Here is a 22,054-nt window from a genome sequence, read left to right as displayed (position 1 = left end):
AGGAGCCAAGAGCTTCCTCTGTGGGTACTGGGGTCCAAGGACTTGGGGGATCTTCTACTGCTTTCCCAGGTCATAGCAGAGAGTTGGACCAGAAGTGGAATAGCCAGGACTTGAACTGGTGCCCATATGGGATGCCAATGCTGCAGGCTGGGGCTTTAACCTGCTGTGCTACAGTGCCAGCCCCACATTTTTCTATTTCTTTAACAAACTCCTTGAAGTACAATTGCTGAGAGGGGGTCAATGAGTATGCATATATTATGTTATGAGACAGGTTGCTAGTTTCTCTCTACAGAGGGAGTGACAATGTATAGTCTCACCACCTAGAGGTGTGGGCTTACTCCTATTCCTTCTAAATCCAGCTAGTTGTTTGACCTTTGGCAAGTTACCTTTCTCTCTCTCTCTCTCTCTCTCTCTCTCTTCTTATGATTGGCATCCCTTGAAGCCCGTGTTAAGGCATACTGGGTTAAGCTACCACCTGTGAAACTAGCATCCCATATGAGCACCAGTTTGAGTCTTAGTTAACCACTTCTGATCCAGTTCCCTACTAATGTACCTGAGAAAGCAATGGAAGATAGCCTAAGTGTTTGGCTCCTGCCACCCACAAGGAGTCCCGGATGGAGTTCCAGGCTCCTGGCTTTGGCCAGGCCAAGCCCTGGTGGTTGTGTCCATTGAGGAGTGAACCACTGGATGAATGATTCCTCTCTCTCTCAAAAAATAAATAAATGATGATGATAATAATAATAAAGGCATCCTTGGAGTTGGCCTTGGGTGCACATTGTGTATCTGACCTCTGTAATACTATTTAAATTTTTAAAATTTATTTTTATTTGAAAGGCAGAGATACAGAGACAGACAGACAGAAACTTTCCATCTGTTGGTTTACTCCCCTAAACATCAGCAACAGCCAGGACCCTGCAAGGCCAAAGCAAGGAGCCTGGAACTTAACCATTGTCTTCCATACGGGGGGCAGTGAACCAAGTACCTAAGCCATCATCTGCTGCCTCCTAGGGTGTGCATTAGGCAGAAACTAGATTGGAAGTAGAATAGCTGGGACTCAAACGAGACATTCTGATATGGGATACAGGTGTTTTAAGTGGGGACTTAGCCACTGCAACAAATGCCTGTCTCTCTTCTTAAAAAAATTAGTTGGCTGGCGCCGTGGCTCACTAGGCTAATCCTCCGCCTGTAGCGCTGGCACCCCAGGTTCTAGTCCTGGTTGGGGCGCCGGTTCTGTCCCAGTTGCTCCTCTTCCAGTCCAGCTCTCTGCTGTGGCCTGGGAAGGCAGTGGAGGATGGCCCAAGTGCTTGGGCCCTGCACCTGCATGGGAGACCAGGAGGAAGCACCTGGCTCCTGGCTTCAGATCGGCGCAGCGCGCTGGCCGTGCAGCTATTTGGGGGGGGGGTGAACCAACGGAAAAGGAAGTCCTTTCTCTCTGTCTCTCTCTCTGTCTCTCTCTGTCTAGCTCTGCCTGTCAAAAAAAAATTTAATTAGTTGGTTACTATGCCAAACACCCTCAAAATGTCCTTTTCCTTTGATGGTCTAATAACTATCTGCAAGGACAATATTAGAATAAAATTTATGCAAAAATGCTTTACAGCATACCTGGCACATACAACAAATGGTAGCTGTTTCTTGTTTTTATGTTGATCTCTCTTCATTTACTTTATTTACATCTACTGTAAAACATTCATCAATCCTAATTTCCCTGCTTCCTCCCACCCCCCAATAAAACCTTGGGATGTTGACAAACTTGAGCTTTGCTAATCAATAGCGAGAGGTGTTTGCCCTCTTACTGGGTCTGAGCTTCCCAGAAAAGCCTTGGAGCCAATTTCCAGAGCTCTATCTTTAGTGACTAAATCATTAAGAGACAAAAACTACTCTCTCCCTCTTAATTATCATTACTAGGATCTTAATCAGGACATGCTTACTCACCAAGACACTGTCAGTCAGGCCACTTTAACAGCTGGCCTTTCTTCCCTTTAAAACAGGATACTACATGATGACCTGGAGGCTACAAAGGGCCCCTGAAACAAATGCACCCTGAGACACTGGAGAGTCCAGGTTGAGTTTCATTCCTTGTGTCCTTCTACATCTTGGCCCAGAGGCAGAGGCTGAAACTGGATCATGGCTTCTTGGGGCTTTAAGTTCTGATTTACAGTTGAAATTAGCTAGGGCCCTGTGACAACTCTGAAAATCCAAAAGGGGGCAGTGTAGTGTTATGGTTAAAAGCTTGGGCTTTGACTACACACCAAGGCTTGAACTGACTTTGCCACTTATTAGCCCTGTGACCTTGGTCTCACTCTCCTACTCTGTAGATCAAGGGCAAACCATCTTTACAGAGTTGAGAGGATTAAATGAAATGTTTTATGGCAGACATGTAACAAGTGCTCATAAACAGCAGAACTTAGCCGGTGCCGTGGCTCAACAGGCTAATCCTCCACCTGCGGCGCCGGCACACCGGGTTCTAGTCCCGGTTGGGGTGCCGGATTCTATCCCGGTTGCCCCTCTTCCAGGCCAGCTCTCTGCTATGGCCCGGGAAGGCAGTGGAGGATGGCCCAAGTGCTTGGGCCCTGCACCCCATGGGAGACCAGGATAAGCACCTGGCTCCTGCCTTCGGATCAGCGTGGTGCGCCTACCGCGGCGGCCATTGGAGGGTGAACCAACGGCAAAAGGAAGACCTTTCTCTCTGTCTCTCTCCCTCTACTGTCCACTCTGCCTGTAAAAAAAAAAAAAAAAACAAAACCAGCAGAACTTTACATCTGTCTGCAGGGTGTACTGTTGACTTTGCTAGTCAGATATGACATGGGGTTACCAAGTAAAAGAGATAAGACCGAATTAATTCAAATCATTCATGCATGCATTCAACATATATGTAGCGAATTACTATTATGTAAAAGGCACCTTACGAGGCACAGGAGATCTAAGGAGAAGTAAAGACAAATACGGTCTTTGATTTCAGAAACAGCCTTCAGAGGGATCCAGGCTAATAGAATAACTACACATATAAAATTATAAATAGGAAAGGTACAATAAGAGGGCTGCAACCAAGTCTAGGGATTGGGGAAGCCCTCTGTGATGAAATTAGAGCTGAGCTAAGAAATGAAGGCTGAGTGAGATTCAACCAAAAAGGTTGGAAGTGCAGAAAAAGTACTCTGTGCAACAAGAACTTTATGTGCAAAAGCCCTGAAAAAAGGGAGTCTGGAACATTAGACAAGGAAAAGCCAGTGAGGCCATGTAGTGATGGAGAGGAGAGTTAATGTGGTGTAAGATAAGCTGAAGAGGGTGGAAGGCAGGAGCCGGACCACATAGGCTTTACAGGTCATTCTAAGGAGTTCAGTCTCTTGTAAGTGGAAGCTGTTGAGGTGTAAGGGCCTATACCAGGTATCCCTGCAACGGGGCAACACTTTTCTCTAATTATCTCCTTCATGCGAATGAAAGGAAGAGGGCTTCATACAATTCCTGCTGTGATCATCTAGTAGAGGGATGCAAAGAAATAATCTGCAACAGGTTCCTTCCCAAAACAAAATGAGGCCCTCAGTATCCTCATTGCCTAGACATAAAGGAAGAATGTGGGTGGGGCATCCAAGACTGTGAGGCTCTCATCAGAAATCCTACACTGGGTGATCTGTTGTTACTACAGAACCCCTAATGTTTTCTGGCTGCTGCATAGCCAGTCCTTAGCTAGTCTTCACCTCTTAGACTTCCTGCTCCATCAGATGCCCCATTGCATTGGACATAATGACGATGAGACACCCAACTCTTAGGTTGGGTGGTAGAGGTGCCGGACTCCTGTGAGCAAAGAAGAGTCTAAGGTGGGTGCAGGTTTGCCAGAGGCAGCTCTCAACTTCTGTGTACTTCCTGGTTAGCTGGCTCACGGTGATCATGGCGCATGCACTATATTTGTGTGGGGCACATGTATGCCGTCTCTACAGGCTCTCCTCTGTGAGGAGAAAGACTAGGAGTGGAAATACTTGGTCAGTACAGAAATGCCACAGTACCAGAGGTGGTAACTTTGTTCTAGCCCTCATAGGGATTTTTTTTTTCTTTTTTAAAAATTTATTTATTGTATTTGTTTGGAAGGCAGAGTGGCAGGGCAGGGGAGATCTTCCATCTACAGGCTCACTCCCTAAATGGCCACAATAGCCAGGTCTGGGCCAGGCCAAAGTCAGGATCCAGGAAGTGCATCCTGGTACCCTACATGGGTGGCAGGGGCCCATGTGCTCAGCTATCTTCTGCTGCCTTCCCAGATGCACTACCAGGAAGCTGGATTGGAAGCAGAGTAGCTGGGACTCAAACCCACACTCCAATACAAGATCTTTGTGTCACAAGATGTGACTTAACCTGCTGTGCCAAAATGCCTCCTTCATAGTTTTTTTTTTTTTTTAAATTTGGCTAAAAATAGAAAAGGACTCAAGAATGCTAGAGCTATGCATTCTATCCTTCTCCCAAGCCCTCCCAGCCTGCAGCCCAGCTAAACAGGAAACCAGACTTGGATCTCTGCCAGGGTCCTGGCTGGAGCAGGAAGCTCAGGAAACAAGTGAGAATGACCCTCCTCAGCATGGAAGAAGGCTGGCAGAAATCCCTGGATAGGCAAAATAAACTCAGCCCCTGCTGAACTTTCTCCCAGAGGAGGAAAAGACTAGAGCTACTTCCATGCCTCAGGATGGGCCAAGACCCAGGACCTTCATGGGGAGAGGTAATGTTGTCTTACTGAGAAGAGTATCTGAGTAAGGACCTCGCCCTCAGAGATATGCAGGTCCTTAGTGAAGCATGGAAGGATATCTGTGGTTTGAAGACACCCTAGGGCCATCTTGGATTGATGAGGAATTGATGGTACAGGATAAGGGCAGTGGTGGGAAAAGTAGACCTAAAGAAGAGAGGGCCAGGAGTCAGGTAATATCTGTGGGGAATGAAGGCAGAGAATTAATAGGGCTTCTTTGCTGTACAAATATGAAGGAAATTCATGATGAAATAATCAACTGAGGCAACGAACATTAAGGGCTGAAGAGAAGGAATTTTTGTAATAAAGAGATGAGGCTAATTATACCATGGACCAATCAATCTGATCATCACAAAAGTAGAACAAACACATCATATGCCTCCTGATTAAACATATATCATACCTCAGAAGGTAAACAGAAGTACACAACACATCTCTTCACAAAAAGTATTCTTCACAAAAAGTTGAATTGATTCTAATCAAACTTTGGATTGAACTACTAATTTGCATAAATACAAAAGATACAGAAGAATAGGATAAAAAAAAAAAAAACCCACACAGGATGCAATCAACAAAATCCAGAGGCTGGTGTTGTGGTTTGTGACACTGTGACACTGGTATCCCATATCAGAGTGCCGGTTCGAGTCCAGCTGCTTCGCTTCTAATCCAGCTAATTGCTAATGTGCCCAGAAAGGCAGTGGATGATGGCCCATATCCTTGGGCCCCTGTCATCCATGAGAGAGACCTAGATGGAGTTCCAGGCTCCTGGCTTGGGCTTGGCCCAGCCCTGGTTGTTGTGGCCATTTAGGGAGTGAACCAGCAAATGGAAGATCTCTTTCTTTCTCTCTCTCTTTTACTGTATACTCTGCCTTTCAAAAAAAAAAAAATTAAAAAACAAAACAACAAAACCAGAATGTGGGATGCTCTACACAACCACACACTCACGCACACACAAACACATTGCAAGAAAAGAAGAAGTGGTAGGAGGAACTACCTATGAAAAGACACATGTCAACCAAATGCACTATGTAGGTCAGACTGAAACAAACCAACTACAATTTTCAGAATGTTATGGAATTATTGTTTTTAGCCCTGATAATAATAATGGTATTGAGGTTATCTTAAAAATAATCTTTTTTCAGGAACCACATCATAATGTTTTAGATGAAATAGATGAGCCTTATGTTAGGATTGTTTGAAGTTGGGTGATGAGTACCAGGGGATTCATTTTAAAGTTTTCTGTACTTTGTATATGTTCGAAATTTTCCATGACAAGATGTTTTAAAAATATGAAGTCAGTGCGGCGCCATGGCTCACTTGGTTGATCCTCCACCTGGGGCACCGTCATCCCATATGGGCACCGGGTTCTGGTTCCGGTTGCTCCTCTCCCAGTCCACCTCTCGGCTGTGGCCCAGGAGGGCAGCGGAGGATGGCCCAAGTGCTTGGGCCCTGCACCCACATGGGAGACCAGGAGGAAGCACCTGGCTCCTGGCTTCGGATGGGCACAGCGCCAGCCGTGGTGGCCATTTGGGAAGTAAACCAATGGAAGGAAGATCTTTCTCTCTGTCTCTCTTTCTCACTGTCTAATTTTACCTATCAAATAAAAAAAATATATATGAAGTGAGCAAAAAATAGAACTGCCTCTTTTTCCAGCCAACTGATATGGGGGGAAAGTATTAACAATATAGACCTTTCTAGGCCGGTGCTAGTGGTGCCGGCACCCCGGGTTCTAGTCCTGGTTGGGGTGCCGGATTCTGTCCCGGTTGCTCCTCTTCCAGTCCAGCTCTCTGCTGTGGCCCGGGAAGGCAGTGGAGGATGGCCCAAGTGCATAGGCCCTGTACCTGCATGGGAGACCAGGAGGAAGCACCTGGCTCCTGGCTTCAGATCAGCGCAGCGCGCCGGCCATAGCAGCCATTTGGGGGGTGAACCAACAGAAAAGGAAGACCTTTCTGTCTCTCTCTCTCTCTCACTGTCTAACTCTGCCTGTCAATATATATATATATATATATATATATATATATATATATATCTTTCTAAATGTTTCTTGAGCCCTGAGAATTGACCTTTGGGAACAGAAACAGCAGCAGGACATCCTCCAGCGTCATCAACAGGGGACTCTTCAGGAAGGTCCCACTCCACCATTGGGACTCTGACAGCCATGGCACGAAGGGGCAGGGTGTCAGCAGCCCTCTACAACTCCTCTAGCCCAGGCCTACTCAATGGGAAGCCCTTCTGGGGATCAATGGGAGTATAGGGCATTTCCGTTTCTAGCTAAGCCTCACCCCAACACTGCCAAGGAGGCCAAGGACTTTTAATTTGGTGGAAAGAATAAACCATCTCCTCACGCTCTTACACAAAAGTTCCCTTGGGAACCACTGATAGAAAAAGGAAATCACCAACCCCTTTATCATTATCAACCTTTAGACCAGAAATGATATAGTAATTTAAGATCATTTTCACATACATGATCTTATTTATCTTACAAATAGCCTGAAAGAGGTTAGGAGGCTAGCCAAAGGTCATGGAAAACACAGTAGTTAGAGATACTCAGAGCTGATTTCCTACCAGCACTATGCACAGATAGCTCCTGCCATAAGGCCTGTGCCTTTCACCAGCTCATCCTGATCTCTCTACCACAAGGACACTCAAACCAATTCTTCTTGTGGGAGTTTCCTGAGACCACCTCTCTGCTGTATCTCAACCCCTGAAAATGGAGGATGTGAAACATGAGATTCTATCCAGAAGTTGACAGGGAGGCTGACAGATGGTCAAATCTTGGCTCCTGACTGGTTTCCTTTGGTGTCATTGTGCTTGAGCTCCCTTCCTGACTTCATATAATTCTCCCTCCACTTCTCCAAATCACTAGCCACCACCACTTCTTGCCCACGTCATTATCCTCACTTGGCCTTTCTCTTAGTCTGTGATCTCCTCTAAACCAGGGCTGGACACAGCAGAGCAACTGAGGGCAGAGTGGACTTTCTGAAAGCACAAATCCTCAGGGAACAGCTTCAGGATTCACAGGAGTCCCAGTAGGCCTGTCTCATCGGCTGCTGCAATCTGCATTTCATTGTGGCTACTGGCTTTCCCGCCAGAGGCAGGCCTGCTCTCAGACAGAATGGCCTACAGCATCTGGTTTTCATGGTAAGTGGAATGTGAATTCCACACACCGATACACCAAGAATAGGACATCCAGACTGGCATGCTTCCCTTCCTCCAAGATTTCCAGATACTTTTTCTGTCTCCAGGATGATGTGTGCAAGTCATATAATGTTAGGAGACTCAGGTAGGAGCTTTTCATCAGCAGAGCTAAGTTTTTTGCTCATTAAATATTAAACATCACAACTCTATTAATAACTTCTCCAGCCCTACAACAAAGCTGGTGGCACAGTTATCAAAGTAGAGGGACTGTACTGGCCCTCAGTACTGAAAACATTCTTTATGCTTCTGATGAAGAAGATGGCGAAAGGTCAAACTGTGAGGGAGTCAGACTACCAACTCAGCTGGGAGTCCCTGCAAACCTGGGCAGCAAGAAGCGAGCCATTCTTTATCAGATCATTCAAGGACCTTCTCATTCTGTGGTCTGAGCGCAAGCATGAATTACAGGTAGGGTTCCTACCTGGCATCTTTAATCAAATATGAAAGGAGAATTTATTACTCTCTCATGTATCTTGTTCTTGTCTTTTCTATCATTTATTATAATGTTTAATTGTAATTTCATTTGTGTGTTTTATTTGGTTAATATCTATCTCTCCCACTGGACTGCCAGCTTATAAAGGCAAGGAGCATGTTTGCCTTATTCATCCTTGTATTCTCTGTGTCTAATATAGTGTCTTGCAAATAGCAGATGCTCGAAAGATGTCAATGAATAACGATGTCCAATCCTTGTATCCCCCTTGCATCTCCCACAACTCCCCAATATGTTCCTGCTACTCTACCACTAGCTCCATCTACTTATCCTGCTCTGGGTCTTTACTTTTCTCCTCTCTTTAGAATCACCTGCTCTCTACTCTTACTCATCCTTAAAGGAGCCAGCCATATTCTGTAATAGTTCTGTTTTACAAGGGCAAGTCTCTTCTTTGCCAGAATGAAAGCTCTGGAGGCAGAAGCTATCTGCCAAAGAGATCAAAGGGGAGCTGGGTGACAAGACTCACAACACAACACATTAAAATGGATACTCTATTTCACAATAGTATATGTATCAGGTTATATGCTAGAGGCTATAGAGGCTTTAGAATTGGTTGAGAATTCAGGGAAGCCTTCTTGAAGAAGGGGAGTTTATAATGATCTCTAAAAAATAGTTCAGAATAGAATAATCAGAGAAGGAGATGGGAGAGAATTCTTTTTTTTTTTTTTAAGATTTATTTTATTTATTTGAAAGAGTTACAGAGAGAGGTAGAGACAGAGAGAGAGGTCTTCCATCGCTGGTTCACTCCCCAGATGGCCGCAATGGCCAGAGCTGCGCCGATCCGAAGCCAGGAACCAGGAGCCTCTTCTGGGTCTCCCATGTGGGTGCAAGAGCCCAAGGACTTGGGCCATCTTCCACTGCTATCCCAGGCCATAGCAGAGAGCTGGATTGGAAGAGGAGCAGCCAAGACTAGAACTGGTGCCCATATGGGATGCCAGCACTTCAGGCCAGGACGTTCACCTGCTGCGCCACAGCACCGGCCCCATGGAGAGAATTCTTGAGAGAGGAAGCATCAAGCTACTAAAAGATGAGAGGAGGTGAAGGATTGGCTAACCTACTAGAAAACTGCCATGAATAGTATCAAGTGTGATCAGCTTTTAGGGGCAAAAGCCTACTGTAGATGCCTCAAAATCCAGTGGAGAGGTTTAAGCTCAATGTAGAATTTAGTTAGGTTTCAGATTGTGAAGGAAACATCATGGACCTAGGAGTAAGGGATCCTTGGGTTCCCATGAAAACCTCCAGCTGAGTAATGAAAAAGTCTACCTTTCTGGGATTCTGCTTGTTTATCTATAAAATGGGAAGAAGTGACTTTTCCTAATCCACTTTGCAAGGTGGTTCAGATGCTTTGGAAACAGCTTTTCATATAATATACATTAAAAAGAAATTTAAGTAAGGATAAGACAACTGCACCTGTAAACTTTACACAAAGACAACATATTTGGGCCACATGACAGGAAAATAGAGAGTTCATGTCTCATTGAAGGAAAGAAAAGTATGTATGAAGAAGATGGCATTTTTGTGATAGCCCTGGAAATAAATACTGGGAAGATTCAAGCACATATTAACAGAAAACTAGGAAAGTGCTGTCCATACTAATTTCCACAGAGGAATTTTTTGAACATGTTTATTTTACACTGCTTTGGAAAAAGTATGGCATTTTGCAAAGAGCAATGTGTCTTCCAGGGTCCCTGGCCTTTAGCCCAGTTTAAGCATGCTACCTTGGGGCTGGCATTGTGGTGCAGTGGGATAAAGCCCCAGCTGGCAGTGCTGCCATCCAAAATGGGAGCAGGTTTGCGTCTTCACTGCTCCAACTTCCAATACAGCTCCCTGCTAATGTGCCTGGGAAAGCAGTAGAAGATGGCCCAAGTACTTAAGCTCCTGCCACCCGCGTGGGAAACTCAAAAAAGCTCCTGGCTTCAGATCGACCAAGCTCTGGCTATTGCAGCCATTTGGGGAGTGAACCATGGATGGAAGACCTCTCACTCTGTCTCTACCTCTCTCTGTAACTCTGTCCTTCAAATAAATAAAAATACATCTTAAAAGAAAAAAAAAAAAAAAGAATGCTACCATAGGAAACAGGAGGTAGTAGTGTGGTGTACATACTCCCACCCAGTGGCCTTGGTTCCTCCCTGTGGAGCCACAGGCAACACAAAGTCTAACCTCATTTCCTTTCCCAACCCAGTCCTTTAGGCGTGTTAGAACTGTAAAATCCTTTCTCTGAGACTGTTTATTCACTGGCTGAAAGCCTCAGTTCTTCCAACTTTTCTCACATGATAACAGTTTGACTCCTTTCTTTATTCCAGTCACTCCCTCTTGAATGATGATATTAACACGGAAAGCAGGACTTCAGATGGTGCTGACCAACACAGAATAGGGCACAGTGGAGTTATTACCTCCTAGGACCTGAACTCCATACTTTTACGAATGCAACCCAACAGCACAGTAGATTTTCTGGTGACTATTGTTATACAGCGTGCTTATATTAAGTTTGGTATGTTCTTCAAACATAGCCATCTCTGAAGGTCTATTCTAGCCTACCCAGTCTCAACCTAACCTAGATTACTGTTTAAATTCCTCTTTAATGAATTCAGCCAGCTACTCTTCTGTTTTAAAGTGTATTTATTTATTATGTATTTGAAAGGTAGAACAACAGAGAGAGAGAGAGACAGAGACAGAGAGAGACAGAGATCTTCAATTTACTGGTTCATTTCCCAAATGCCTACAACAGCTGGGGCTGGGCCAGGTCGAAGCCAGAAACCTGGAACTCAATCCAGATCTCCCATATGGGTGGCAGGGACCCACGTACTTGAGCCACCATCTGCAACGTCTCAGGGTGCACATTAGCAGGAAACAGAATCAGAAGCAGAGTGGAACTTGACCCCAGGCACTTAGACATGGGATACAGGCATCCCAAGTGGCAGGTTAACCAAATGCACCACCTCTCCCAGCCAGCTCCCTTTCTGAGAATATGAGTTACATTACCAGTTTCTAGTAAGCATGGAGCCACCATCTCACTAGCCCCAGTGGACCTTTATATATATTGGCCATCAGCCTAGATCAACCTGTGATTTCAGATTCTTGCCTTGATTTTATATTGCTAAGGCAAAGGACTACCCTATTTCATACAAATTCTGAACTCAATATAACAATAGGTACAGCTATTAAATATGATCATGATATCTCAACTGACAATAACAAGGATATAAGATGAATATTATGGGTGGCACAACCCTACAGTAATCTGTACTGGTGACATTCCATGGAGAAGTCTGAGAAACTTGAAAGTATCTATTAGCACTGCTAGGGATTTGAAAACCAGTCTTCAAGGAAATGGTAAAGGGAAAACAACAGCATCAATTTAGCCTGGGGTTGGGGGAGTGTTTAGGCTGTATCTCTAGTAACTGCTGGTTTCAGAGCCTTTTCTCATAGCCTACTCCTTCTTGCTGTTTGGTCAAGGGCTTATAATTCCATTTATTTTGTTTTATTTATTTGAGAGGTAGTGCTATAGACGGTGAGAAGGAGAGACAAAGAGAAAGGTCTTCCATCCACTGATTCACTCCCCAGATGGCTGCAATGGCCAGAGCTGAGCCAATTCGAAGCCAGGAGCCAGGAGATTCCTCCGGGTCTCCCACATGGGTTCAGGGGCCCATGTGCTTGGGCCATCTTCTACTACTTTCCCAGGCCATAGCAGAGAGTTGGATTGGAAGAGGAGCAACTGGGACAAGAACTGATGCCCTTATGGGATACCAGCACCACAAGCAAAGGACTAACCTACTGTGCCACAGCGCCAACCCCCTTATAGTTTCATCTTAAGCATGGCCAACTTCCCTCAAGATGTTCATGAGATCTCTTCCTGAATCTGCCTCTTCTCTCTCACCTACTCAGCAGAATCAAGGTTACCCTCTCTCACCTGCCTATTTCCAAATGACTATTAACTTAATATTAATTAATTATGCAAAAATGAATACTAAAGACCAGGTTATGAAAGATCAATTTTCTCCCTAATTTCTAAATTTTTTTAAAAAATTTATTTATTTACTTGAGAGGTAGAGTTACAGACAGAGAGAGGGAGAGACAGAGAAAGATCTTCCAGCCTCAACGTCCGGAGCTGGGCTGATCCAAAACCAGGAGCTTCTTCTGGGTCTCCCACACGAGTGCAGGGGCCCAAGCACTTGGGCCATCTTCTACTGCTTTCCCAGGCCATTAGTAAAGAGCTGGCTCAGAAGAGGAGCAGCCAGGACAGAACTGCTGCCCATATGGGATGCCAGTGCCGCAGGTAGAAGCTTAGCCTATTGTGCCACAGCCGTGGCTCCTCTCATTCATTTCTTTTATATATATGTGTATATATATATATATATATACATATATATAATTTATTTTATTTATTTGAAAGACAGAGTTACAGAGAGAGAGATCTTCCATCTGCCGGTTCACTCCCCAGATGGCCGCTGCACCCTTCCGAAGCCAGGAGCCAGGAGCTTCCTCCGGGTCTCCCATGTGAGTGTAGGGGCCCAAAGACCTAGGCCATCCTCTACTGCTATCCCAGGCCACAGCATAGAGCTGGATTGGAAGAGGAGCAGCCAGGACTAGAATCGGCACCCACATAGGATGCCAGTGCCTCAGGCCAGGGCTTTAACCCGCTGCACCACAGCGCTGGCCCCTTCTCTCATTCATTTCTTAAGAAGCTATATCATAAGTCTCCAGCCCAGGGGCAGGCTTTTGGCACAGCAAGTAAGTGTCCACTTGGACTGCCTACATCTCATATTGGAGTATCTGGTTCAAATCCTGGTTACTCTGTTTCTAACTTAGCTTCCTACTAATGTACCTTGGGAGGCAGTAGGTACTTGGGTCCCTGCCACCCAGATGGAGTTCCAGGCTCTAGGCCCTAGCTACTGCAGGCATTTGGGGAATGAGCCAACAGATGGAGGATCTGTCTCTCTGCCTTTCAAATAAATAATTTAAAAAATTTTTAAATTTCAGTTGCAATTAGATCTTCCTGACAAAATCTCTGGACCATAATCTTTTATCTTCTCTCTACTCCTAGGCAGAACCCAAAAGGACAGGTGAAAAAGAAAAACAGAACTAAGGTACGGGATAACCAAGACAGGATTGAAGGTAAGATACTAAATAATTAAAGTATAGAGTATGTGAATTATACCTCCATAAGGCTGCCAAATAAAAAAGAAGTTAAACATCAAGCCAGCATTTGGTAGAGGGACACAAGGGAAGTAAAACTTTATAAATACCATGAGAAAAATATGGCACTTAATATTTGCTTCTGCACCTGGCCAAAGTTCATTAAGAACTTCCTCCTCATGACAAGTTCATACTCTGAAACAAGTCAGCAACATCTCATTAGAGGTTAGAATAGGACAAAATGATGTGGATTATAAAAGAGGTTCAAAAGAACTGGGAAGAATATACATTTAGATTGGATCAGAACAGAAACTAATTTCTAAGCCAGAGTTTCCCAAAGACTATTCCATGAAACATTGGTTTATAAAATGTCAGTAGATGTATATAGCATGAAAAAAATTTCTATAGTTACATAAGCTTGGGAAATACTGAGTTCAACATAATTGAAAAGGTTTCTTTACAGCAGGATTTTTCAGAGCCTTTAAAATGCTGTTGGATATCATGATGGAATGGAGTATATAGTGTTTCCCAAAGGAATTTGTCTAAGGAGCCCTTTTTTCCCCAAGAATTATCCCAAAGGATCAATATTCCCAGCAATATACTGTAAGAAACTCTGACCTAAACCATGCTTGGCTAATGGCTTCACCAACTCCTTTACAAGGATAAAACTGGAAATTAATATGGGAACTATAAATCATTTATAGCTTTACTTAATTGTGTTTAGGTTTATTATAAAATATATAATGCTCTCACTCCACAGTTTGGGTGCAGTTAATAAATCTTAGTGAAAGTGCCCCTTCAGGTATTGTTCTAGATATATGGGGAGGACTCTGTTTAAGACAGCCAAGAATCTGGTGGCCAAAACAGGCATAATCAGCCAAGCAGTAAAACACTAAGTGAAGAAAAAAAAAAAAAAGTAGCTGGACTTGTTTATGCTTGTGTGTGGCCTCTGTTCATAGTTATACTTCCCAGGGCTAGAATAGTCATCAGAGAACACCCTCAGGGCTGTTATTCCCTTTTAATTTATGCACACACTCATGCAGTTACTTTTATCACAGAAATGTGAAATGGACCCTCAATTATCACAACCATCCGACCCTGAATTTGATATCTCTGAATAACAACAAATACAAGCCCTTGAATTGGTTCTTAAGAATGTCAAGCCTAGGAAGAAACTCCTAGAGCCCAGTGTCCACCCCTCCCCCAAGCCAGACCCTCTAGGCCTCCTTCCACTTCAGAGTCCCTCCCTGCAGCCCAGGAGTTCACTCAGCTGCCCTTCAATGACGCCTTGGGATCATGTGCCAATTTCCAAACTCCAGAGCACAGCCAGATCCAGAGCTGCTCTCAGCTCTGCCTCCTTCCTTCCTTCCTTTCTGCTGTCCAGAAAACCAGATTCCCACCAGTCTCCTTATGAAACAATGACGAGATCCTGCTCAGCCACACCTCTTATTTCCTTCAACCAGTACCTCTGGGTATCTGTACTAGTAGCCTGATTTTCCTTGTCCCACCTCCTCCAGGGTTCCCTGCACCTGTTCTCCCAAGATCTGCTGGAAGACACAAAGCAGCTAAGCCCGAGAAGCTGTTTCCCATGTTCCTTTTCCAGATACAAGTCTCTGCCTGCCCTTTCAGGGAGGGAAGAGGGTCCCTGAGGCTAATCAGGTTTAAGTGAAGAAGGCTGTTTTTCATTTTTGTTCACTCTGGACTACAGGCAGTCTAGGGCAGCAGACAGCTGAAGCCTGGGAATGACTCAGCCTGAACCCCAGCTACCGTGAAGCACCTGCAGAGGCCATACTTGGGGCCTCTGAGAAGCCAAGCCATTTCTGAGTGATTTTCACCCTAGAAGCCTGCTCCTTTGGAACACCTTGTCTGGAAGGAAGCAGTGCCCAGACTTTTCCCTCAGTGCAGCTTTTAAGGTTGGTGTCAGAAAAGGGAGGTGCGTGTCTTTTTCTATTCTAACTCTTGGCAGATGATGCAGTAACATACACATCCATTCTAGAAGAAATCAGTGAGAGGACTTAGCCCAGTCAGTTAATCAGAAATAAAACCATAGTTTGACCAGAATGATGGTAAAAGACCAGGTCATAAACCACAGCATGAAACACTCAGACAACAAAGGATTTTATTTTTCCTTCATCCAAGTGCTGCAGGAAACAACAATAAAAACCCACTATGGCTCCTTGCTGCCACAAATTCTTTACATTCATCAAAGCAGGTAGCAGGTAGAATGTATTCACTGGCAAGTGGCACATTTCTCAGCAGCCCTTTTGAGGCTGTAGGGATAATGCCATTCTGACTTTTGGTTTCTAGGACTCCTGGGTTCCCCAATACCCCAAGAATGTAGCTTCAGCAATAGAGCAAAGGAAAACAGTCTTCTCTGTTATAAGCAGTCTTTGAGGGTAAGAGATATGTGGATTTCTAAATGTCTTATGATGTTCCCTTATTCCATCCAGGTATCTGTATCAGAAACCATCCTTCACTTCCCATTTCTTGATCAAACAGGTGTTGTGTCACATCCTGCCTGTTACATATTATTAGTATCCATATCTGGCTGTTCCTCTCTGTCTACTTCTGCTTTAGCGTGTGCCTTCATTATCTCTTGACTGGAATGCTGTACCCACTTCTGTATTAATTTTCCAATCTCTAATCTTACCTTCTCCAATCCCACATTTGCCACTGAAGTGACAACAAAACTCAAATTTGATCATGCTATTTCCTTAATTACAACCTTTCACCCATCCCAACCATATCCTTTTGTTTCTTCCTCCATGTCCTTTGCCTGGAATTATCTCCCTTGCCTCATCTTGACAGTCTAAGTTTCCAGTCTTCTTGCAAGAGCCAGTTCAGCAATGTCTCTTCTGTGAAGCTTCCCCTGACCACTTGATCAGACACCTTCTTGTTTTCTTTTTCTTTTTTTCTTTTTTTCTTTTTTTTTTTTTTTTGACAGTGAGAGAGAGAGAGAGAGACAGAGAAAGGTCTTCCTTTGCCGTTGGTTCACCCTCCAATGGCTGCTGCGGCCAGTGTGCTGCGGCTGGTGCACCTTGCTGATCCAAAGCCGGGAGCCAGGTGCTTCTCCTGGTCTCCCATGCGGGTGCAGGGCCCAAGGACTTAGGCCATCCTCTACTGCACTCCCGGGCCACAGCAGAGAGCTGGCCTGGAAGAGGGGCAACCGGGACAGAATCCGGCGCGCTGACCGGGGCTAAACCTGGTGTGCCGGCGCTGTGGGTGGAGGATTAGCCTATTGAGCTGCGGCGCCGGCCACCTTCTTGTTTTCTTCTGGCCACACTAGACCTGGTTCGTACTTCTCTTACCCGTAGTGCCACAGTCCCTTCTAGAGTTGCATAGGCCTGGAGTAAGGTTCTGTATTACTGAGAGCAGCACAGCGTCTATCACAGAGTAGTTTCTTATGTGGTGTTTGCTGGATGAGGCGGGGTGAGCAGCAAAGGGCTGAAGGCCTGGGCAAACCTGCTCCTCGGTTTGCAATATAGGAAGAGAGAATGGTATCCTCTCCCCAGGAGCCTGAGAAACACTACGGGGTCACAAGCCACATGGACTCACTGGGAGAATCTACACTAAACTGAAAAAATCATTTGACTACAAAGAGCAACTTAAGGGGCCCAGCGCACAGAATACACATAGGTCAATTTCTACAGTGGCTATTTGGCATCATTATTATCGTTCTCCACCACTTTCAGAAGCCACTGTGGCCCACTCAGTGATCATCCCCTTCTTTCAGTGTCAGAAGACGGGAGTCTGAAACTCGTTTCCAAGCTCATGTAGTCAAAGGAGCAGAACCTTGGCACGCGCACCTTCTCCCAAGGGAGGTGTCGCTCTTTCTCAGGAATACATTCCACTGATATCTACATGCTTCTGACCAACCTAAAAACCATCCAGTAGTTGTTTGAGCCTATCCTTCTCCTGGCTACCTACTGAGGAGATCTCTTTTGTCTCTGTATCCTTAACAGTACCTGGAAGTGAGTAGATGCATAGCAAATGATCATGAACTAAATAAACAAATGAGTTAACAGATAATCTGTGTTCGGTAAGGCCAGACCAGCATTTCTCTCAAGTGTGCTGAGACCCCATCTGTTGCCATATGCCATCTTTAAAGTCTTTTTGGCTTCTAAGAGTACAGGAGGCAGGGTGTTTCATGACACAATTAAGTGCTTAAAAGCTCCATTTGTTTTTCTTGCAACAAATCGTGCTCTCCAATTGCAGCTGAAGACAAGACAGACTGTGTGTCTGCACCAACCAAGCAGACAGACAAGAAGGGCAGAGAACCTGTCCTTGTTACTCATACAAACAATGGCCCAAACTCAACCCAACTGCTCACTGGAGAGCCTTGGGCAGCTGGGAGCTTCCCTGCATCAGTGAAGAGTAAGGATGACACACAGATTTGACATACATTTGAAGTTTCCTTGGGAGAATCTGTGCTCAGAAACCTTCAGGATTGCAGCCCCAGGAATAGGTCTTGAAGAGGCGCTCTCTTTCCTTTGGTAAGGAGACAGGAAGAGACCCTGGGGAGTTCTCAGGGCTAGGCTCAAGTCTGGTTCAGCTGCTGAGATGCAGCCAGGCCAATTAAATAATTGGTGTGCTGGGGAAAGGAGGGAAGCTACTCTCCTCAGGCAAACTCCCACTCCAGACAGGAGGCTCCATGCAGCTGTGGCAACAGCAGCAGCAACAATAAGGCAGGAATCTTCCTCTTCTTCCCACTAGCTGAGAAGCATTGCTTAAATTAGCACCTTGGAAACACCCATTTCTGCTGGCTGCTCCTTCTCTCTCAGCTCCTGCCACTCCTCCAGGCTTCTTTTTTAAGCTCAAGTTTTCCTTCAAGTAAATGATAATAATAATAAAAAGACACTCTCCTCTTGGAGCTCATCTTTCCAAGCACAGACTAGCCTCTGGATTCTTCTCTTTGATGATGAGGCCCAAGTGACAGGTCTTGGTCCTGAAAGGAGGCAATAATGCTGATAGCCATATTTGCATTTCCATAGAGCTCTTACTCTACTCTCAGGGAGTGAGCAAGAGAAATAAACTTTAACTGAACTCTGTGCTCTAGGAGGGCAGGGCCACATCTGTGTCTTTGTTGCTAACCACTGTGTTCCTAATAACTAGTGTAAAGTCTGGGACAGAACAGATGCTCAATAATTATTTGGTAAATCAATTCGCTGAACCAACAGTGTCAGGTCTCTGCTGATATTCTTTGGAAGGGAAAGTGGGGAGTTATTGCTTAAATCTTTAATACATAGTTTATCTTCATTTTATAAATGAGAAAATAATCCAGGGAAGAAGAGAGATGCCCTAGAGGTCTCAATAAATAATGACAAAAAATAGGTCACAAGTGAGTTTGAGCCTGAGACCCTAGTTTTGATGGTCTACTCAAATAGCCCTAAGAAGCCATCTTGCTCTTCTGTCCTTTACCTCAATGGTATCCCTTCTTTACCCCTATTGCCCCCAAATGAAGGCTCTACCAATCTTAACAATATGCAAGGCATTTAAAGAGTTTTGGGGTGTCTCTAGACTACAACTCAGGGACAGAGGTCAAGAAGCAGGACAATATCCATGTCCATCAAATGGGGGATGACTATATTGTGATTTTCCTAAAACTTTCCCTCAACTTCAACAAAGTATTCTCTTGCTGACAAGGGCTCCTTTAGCCCTTGGGAAAAGGATGTATGGCAGCCACAGCTATTCTGATAAGTGCCTCCTTGCCACAAGCACTTCTATTTCAGGGCTACACAGACTAGAAGCAGCTCAGAAGTCCTCTACCAGCCAAATCATTATTAAAAACTTCAGGCAATGACAGAGGCACCAAGGACAAATGAGAGATCCTGGTGACCCTATCCCTTCTTCCCCTTCCTCGGTCAGTTATTGCCTCCCTTTTTGGGAATCCCAGATGGGAGACAAAAATCAACTCATTGCTTTCTTCTCCTGACTCACTTGAACTTCCTTCATTCACCCTCCCTTTGAGGTCTTGATGAGATGCTTAGAACTGAAAGGGCAATCTAGTTTGCAAGCCAGGTTGGCTGGATAGAGAAATCAGCAAGGATATTCTTCAAGTTCATGGGCAGACTTCTCTCTAGGATTTTCTGGCTCCTAAGTACTCCAACAATGGCATCAAGCTAGGAAGAGATCATACAGTAGCTCTCTTTCCTTATTTTAATAAAGTACACTCCCATAAAATGCCTGTGTTTTAGCTTCTAGAGCTAAGTAGTCACAAAAGCAGAGAAAAGCCACTTTACATCTAGCTAGGTGATCACTAATGATTCTCCCCACCATCCCCAAATCATGATGTAGAGACTGTCATAAGTCCCTGACAAGACCCATGTTGGCTATTGTAATGCACAGGTTATTTGCCCGGGAAGCCACAAAGCACATATGTCAGGCAGAGGGCTACAGGCCAAGGTAGAAGCTGTTCCTGACAATCCGGCCTAACAGGGAGGGAGGAGGCTGAGGGAGCTCCAGAGCTTCAGTACTTGGAATGCTCCACTCAGCTCTAGCAGAGCTCAGAGAAAAGCACATCCACACCTTCAGGTTTCTGGCCTGCCCTGCCTCCTTCCAGCTCTGGCTTGGGTTCCAAAGGGGGAAAATCTAACAGCCTGGGGCTCCTTTCTTTCTCCTATCTCTATATCACATGACAAGGCCTCCACATCTCCCACCCAATCGCCGGGCAAACAAGCCAGTCAAGTAGTCCCCGGGCAGCGGGGCCTGCAGGTATGGGCTCCCTTAGGCCAGGCCTCCGTGCACCGGCATCGCCCTCCCCCTTCCATCCCCTCCGCGCCGGCAGCGATGACATCATTCCTCCCTGCCTCCGGGACCGCGGACAGGAGGCAGGATCCGCGCCCAGCAGACTCCGGCAAGCACGTAGGCCTAGGATGATTGGGGTTCTTCCGAATCGGTGGGCACAGGCGGCTCCAGCGCGGCCCCACCTCCTCTCCCGTAGGTTCTAGAGCACTCTCATCTGCGCCCCTGACTCTTCATCTCGCCGCCGCTCACTCTCCTTCCCGGTCCCGAAACCCCCAATCATGGGCTGCCTGGGCTCCTCTTCGGAGAACAGAATTCCCAGGTCCTGCAACGACCCCCTGCACCTACCGGTCCCTGGCCTCGGCTCCGCGCTCTTATCCTTATGCGGCGGACCGGCAGGCAGGCCCTTCCTCTAAAAGCCTATTCCGGTCCCTCTTAGCCTGACGGCTCCACGGGCCTCCTCCTCCGCCCTGAGCATCCAGGCCTCTAGGGCTAAAGGCCTTCGCACCTCATCCCAATCCCTGGGCTTGCGGCCGGCAGTGCTTCCTGACAGTACCCTTGCCATGCCCGCCGTTGGGCCTCCGCTAGCGGCGGGCACCATTGTGCCCCCTCCGATTCATCCGACGGCGTTCTGCCTCCGCCACGGCTCCCTCCACCCTTATGGGTCCCTTTGCTCCCGCTCGGCTTATTCTCCCACGGTTTTCTTGTCCTGCAAGTTCCCCTCCCCTGGCAGGGCGTTTTCAGGGTTCTCTGCCCCATCCGATGACGCCCCCTCCGCACAATCCCCGCGGCCTGATTTCCTCCTTCCCCCCTCAGGCGGCGCCCCCTCCCGGCCCTGGCCTGCCCGCCGCCCGCCCCCTCACCAGCGGCTGCATCTCCGAGTGCGCGGTGGGCACCTGGAACCGGTCGATCTCCTCCATCATGGTGCCGGCGGGAGAGCGGGCCGGGGGCCGGGCGCGGCGAGGGACGCCGACGGGACCGCACGGGGCGGCGGCCCCAGGAGCCCGGCGGGTAGTGCAGATTAGGCCGCCCCGGAGGAGTCGGGAGGGCAGGCGACCAGGCAGATGGAGAGGGGGCGGGGAGGGCGAGAGGTTGCGAGGCCGGCGTGACTAGGTGGGCTTGCCTAGTTCTATCGCGGCTGAGGCCAGGCCGAGCCGCAGGTCTTGCCTCGCCTCCTCCTCCGCCGCCGCCTCCTGTCAGCAACTCAGCCACTGCGGTGACTCGGCAACTCCACTTCCGGGTCCGGGACACCGCCCGGATGCTGCATTATTCATGAGGAGGAGGTGTCTGAGCGCCCCAGCCCCTCCCACATGCAGTTCTGAACGCGCGCAGCCGTCCGGCATATTATTCCTGAGGGGCGGGGCTTAGCGGAGCAGGCGTGTCCTCGCGCGCCCGGCTCCGCCTCCTCCCCGTGCCGAGAGGGGGCGCCAGCGGCGCCTGCGCCTAGGCCGCCCGTCGGTTGCTGGGTAACCGCGTCAGGGAGGAGCCGATTCTGTCCTACAAGGGCACCAGGACCCAAACGACGACGGCTGTCCCTAGAGAACCCCTGCGCCTGGGAATTGAAGTGCAAGAGAGTCCGGATTTCCTGTGTGTGGTCGAGGAGACGGAAAAACTTCTTGTCCTCAGGAGAGGGAGTGTTTCGTAGGCTCCCCAGGGGCTGAGGTGCTTCCAGCTTCTGCCAAGATGCCCCAGAAACAGCCTCGTAGGCAGGTAACCCACACCCTGACTTGCCCTCTCGGGATGACCCCGTGACCTTTGCCGCCAGTGACCAC

General features: G+C 46.8%; 1 protein-coding gene across 6 annotated transcripts in view; it reads right to left on the bottom strand.

Annotated features, from left to right (window-relative positions):
• Positions 1 to 21,499, bottom strand: part of FAM219A (family with sequence similarity 219 member A) — a 58,974-nt gene extending 37,475 nt beyond the window's left edge. The window contains exon 1 of one of the 6 annotated variants that reach the window (XM_062208042.1): positions 21,146 to 21,499. In XM_062208042.1, the coding sequence (XP_062064026.1) occupies positions 21,146 to 21,205 (60 nt within the window). In that variant the 5' untranslated portion in view covers positions 21,206 to 21,499. The remainder of the gene's footprint in view (positions 1 to 21,145) is intronic. The other 5 variants (XM_062208045.1, XM_062208041.1, XM_062208043.1 and 2 more) reach the window with 5 other exon arrangements.
• Between the last annotated feature and the right edge of the window lie 555 nt (positions 21,500 to 22,054).

The sequence above is a fragment of the Lepus europaeus genome, chromosome 12 (genome assembly GCF_033115175.1).
Source record: "Lepus europaeus isolate LE1 chromosome 12, mLepTim1.pri, whole genome shotgun sequence".
Taxonomy (NCBI): domain Eukaryota; kingdom Metazoa; phylum Chordata; class Mammalia; order Lagomorpha; family Leporidae; genus Lepus; species Lepus europaeus.
This window is presented reverse-complemented; position numbering and strand designations above follow the sequence as displayed.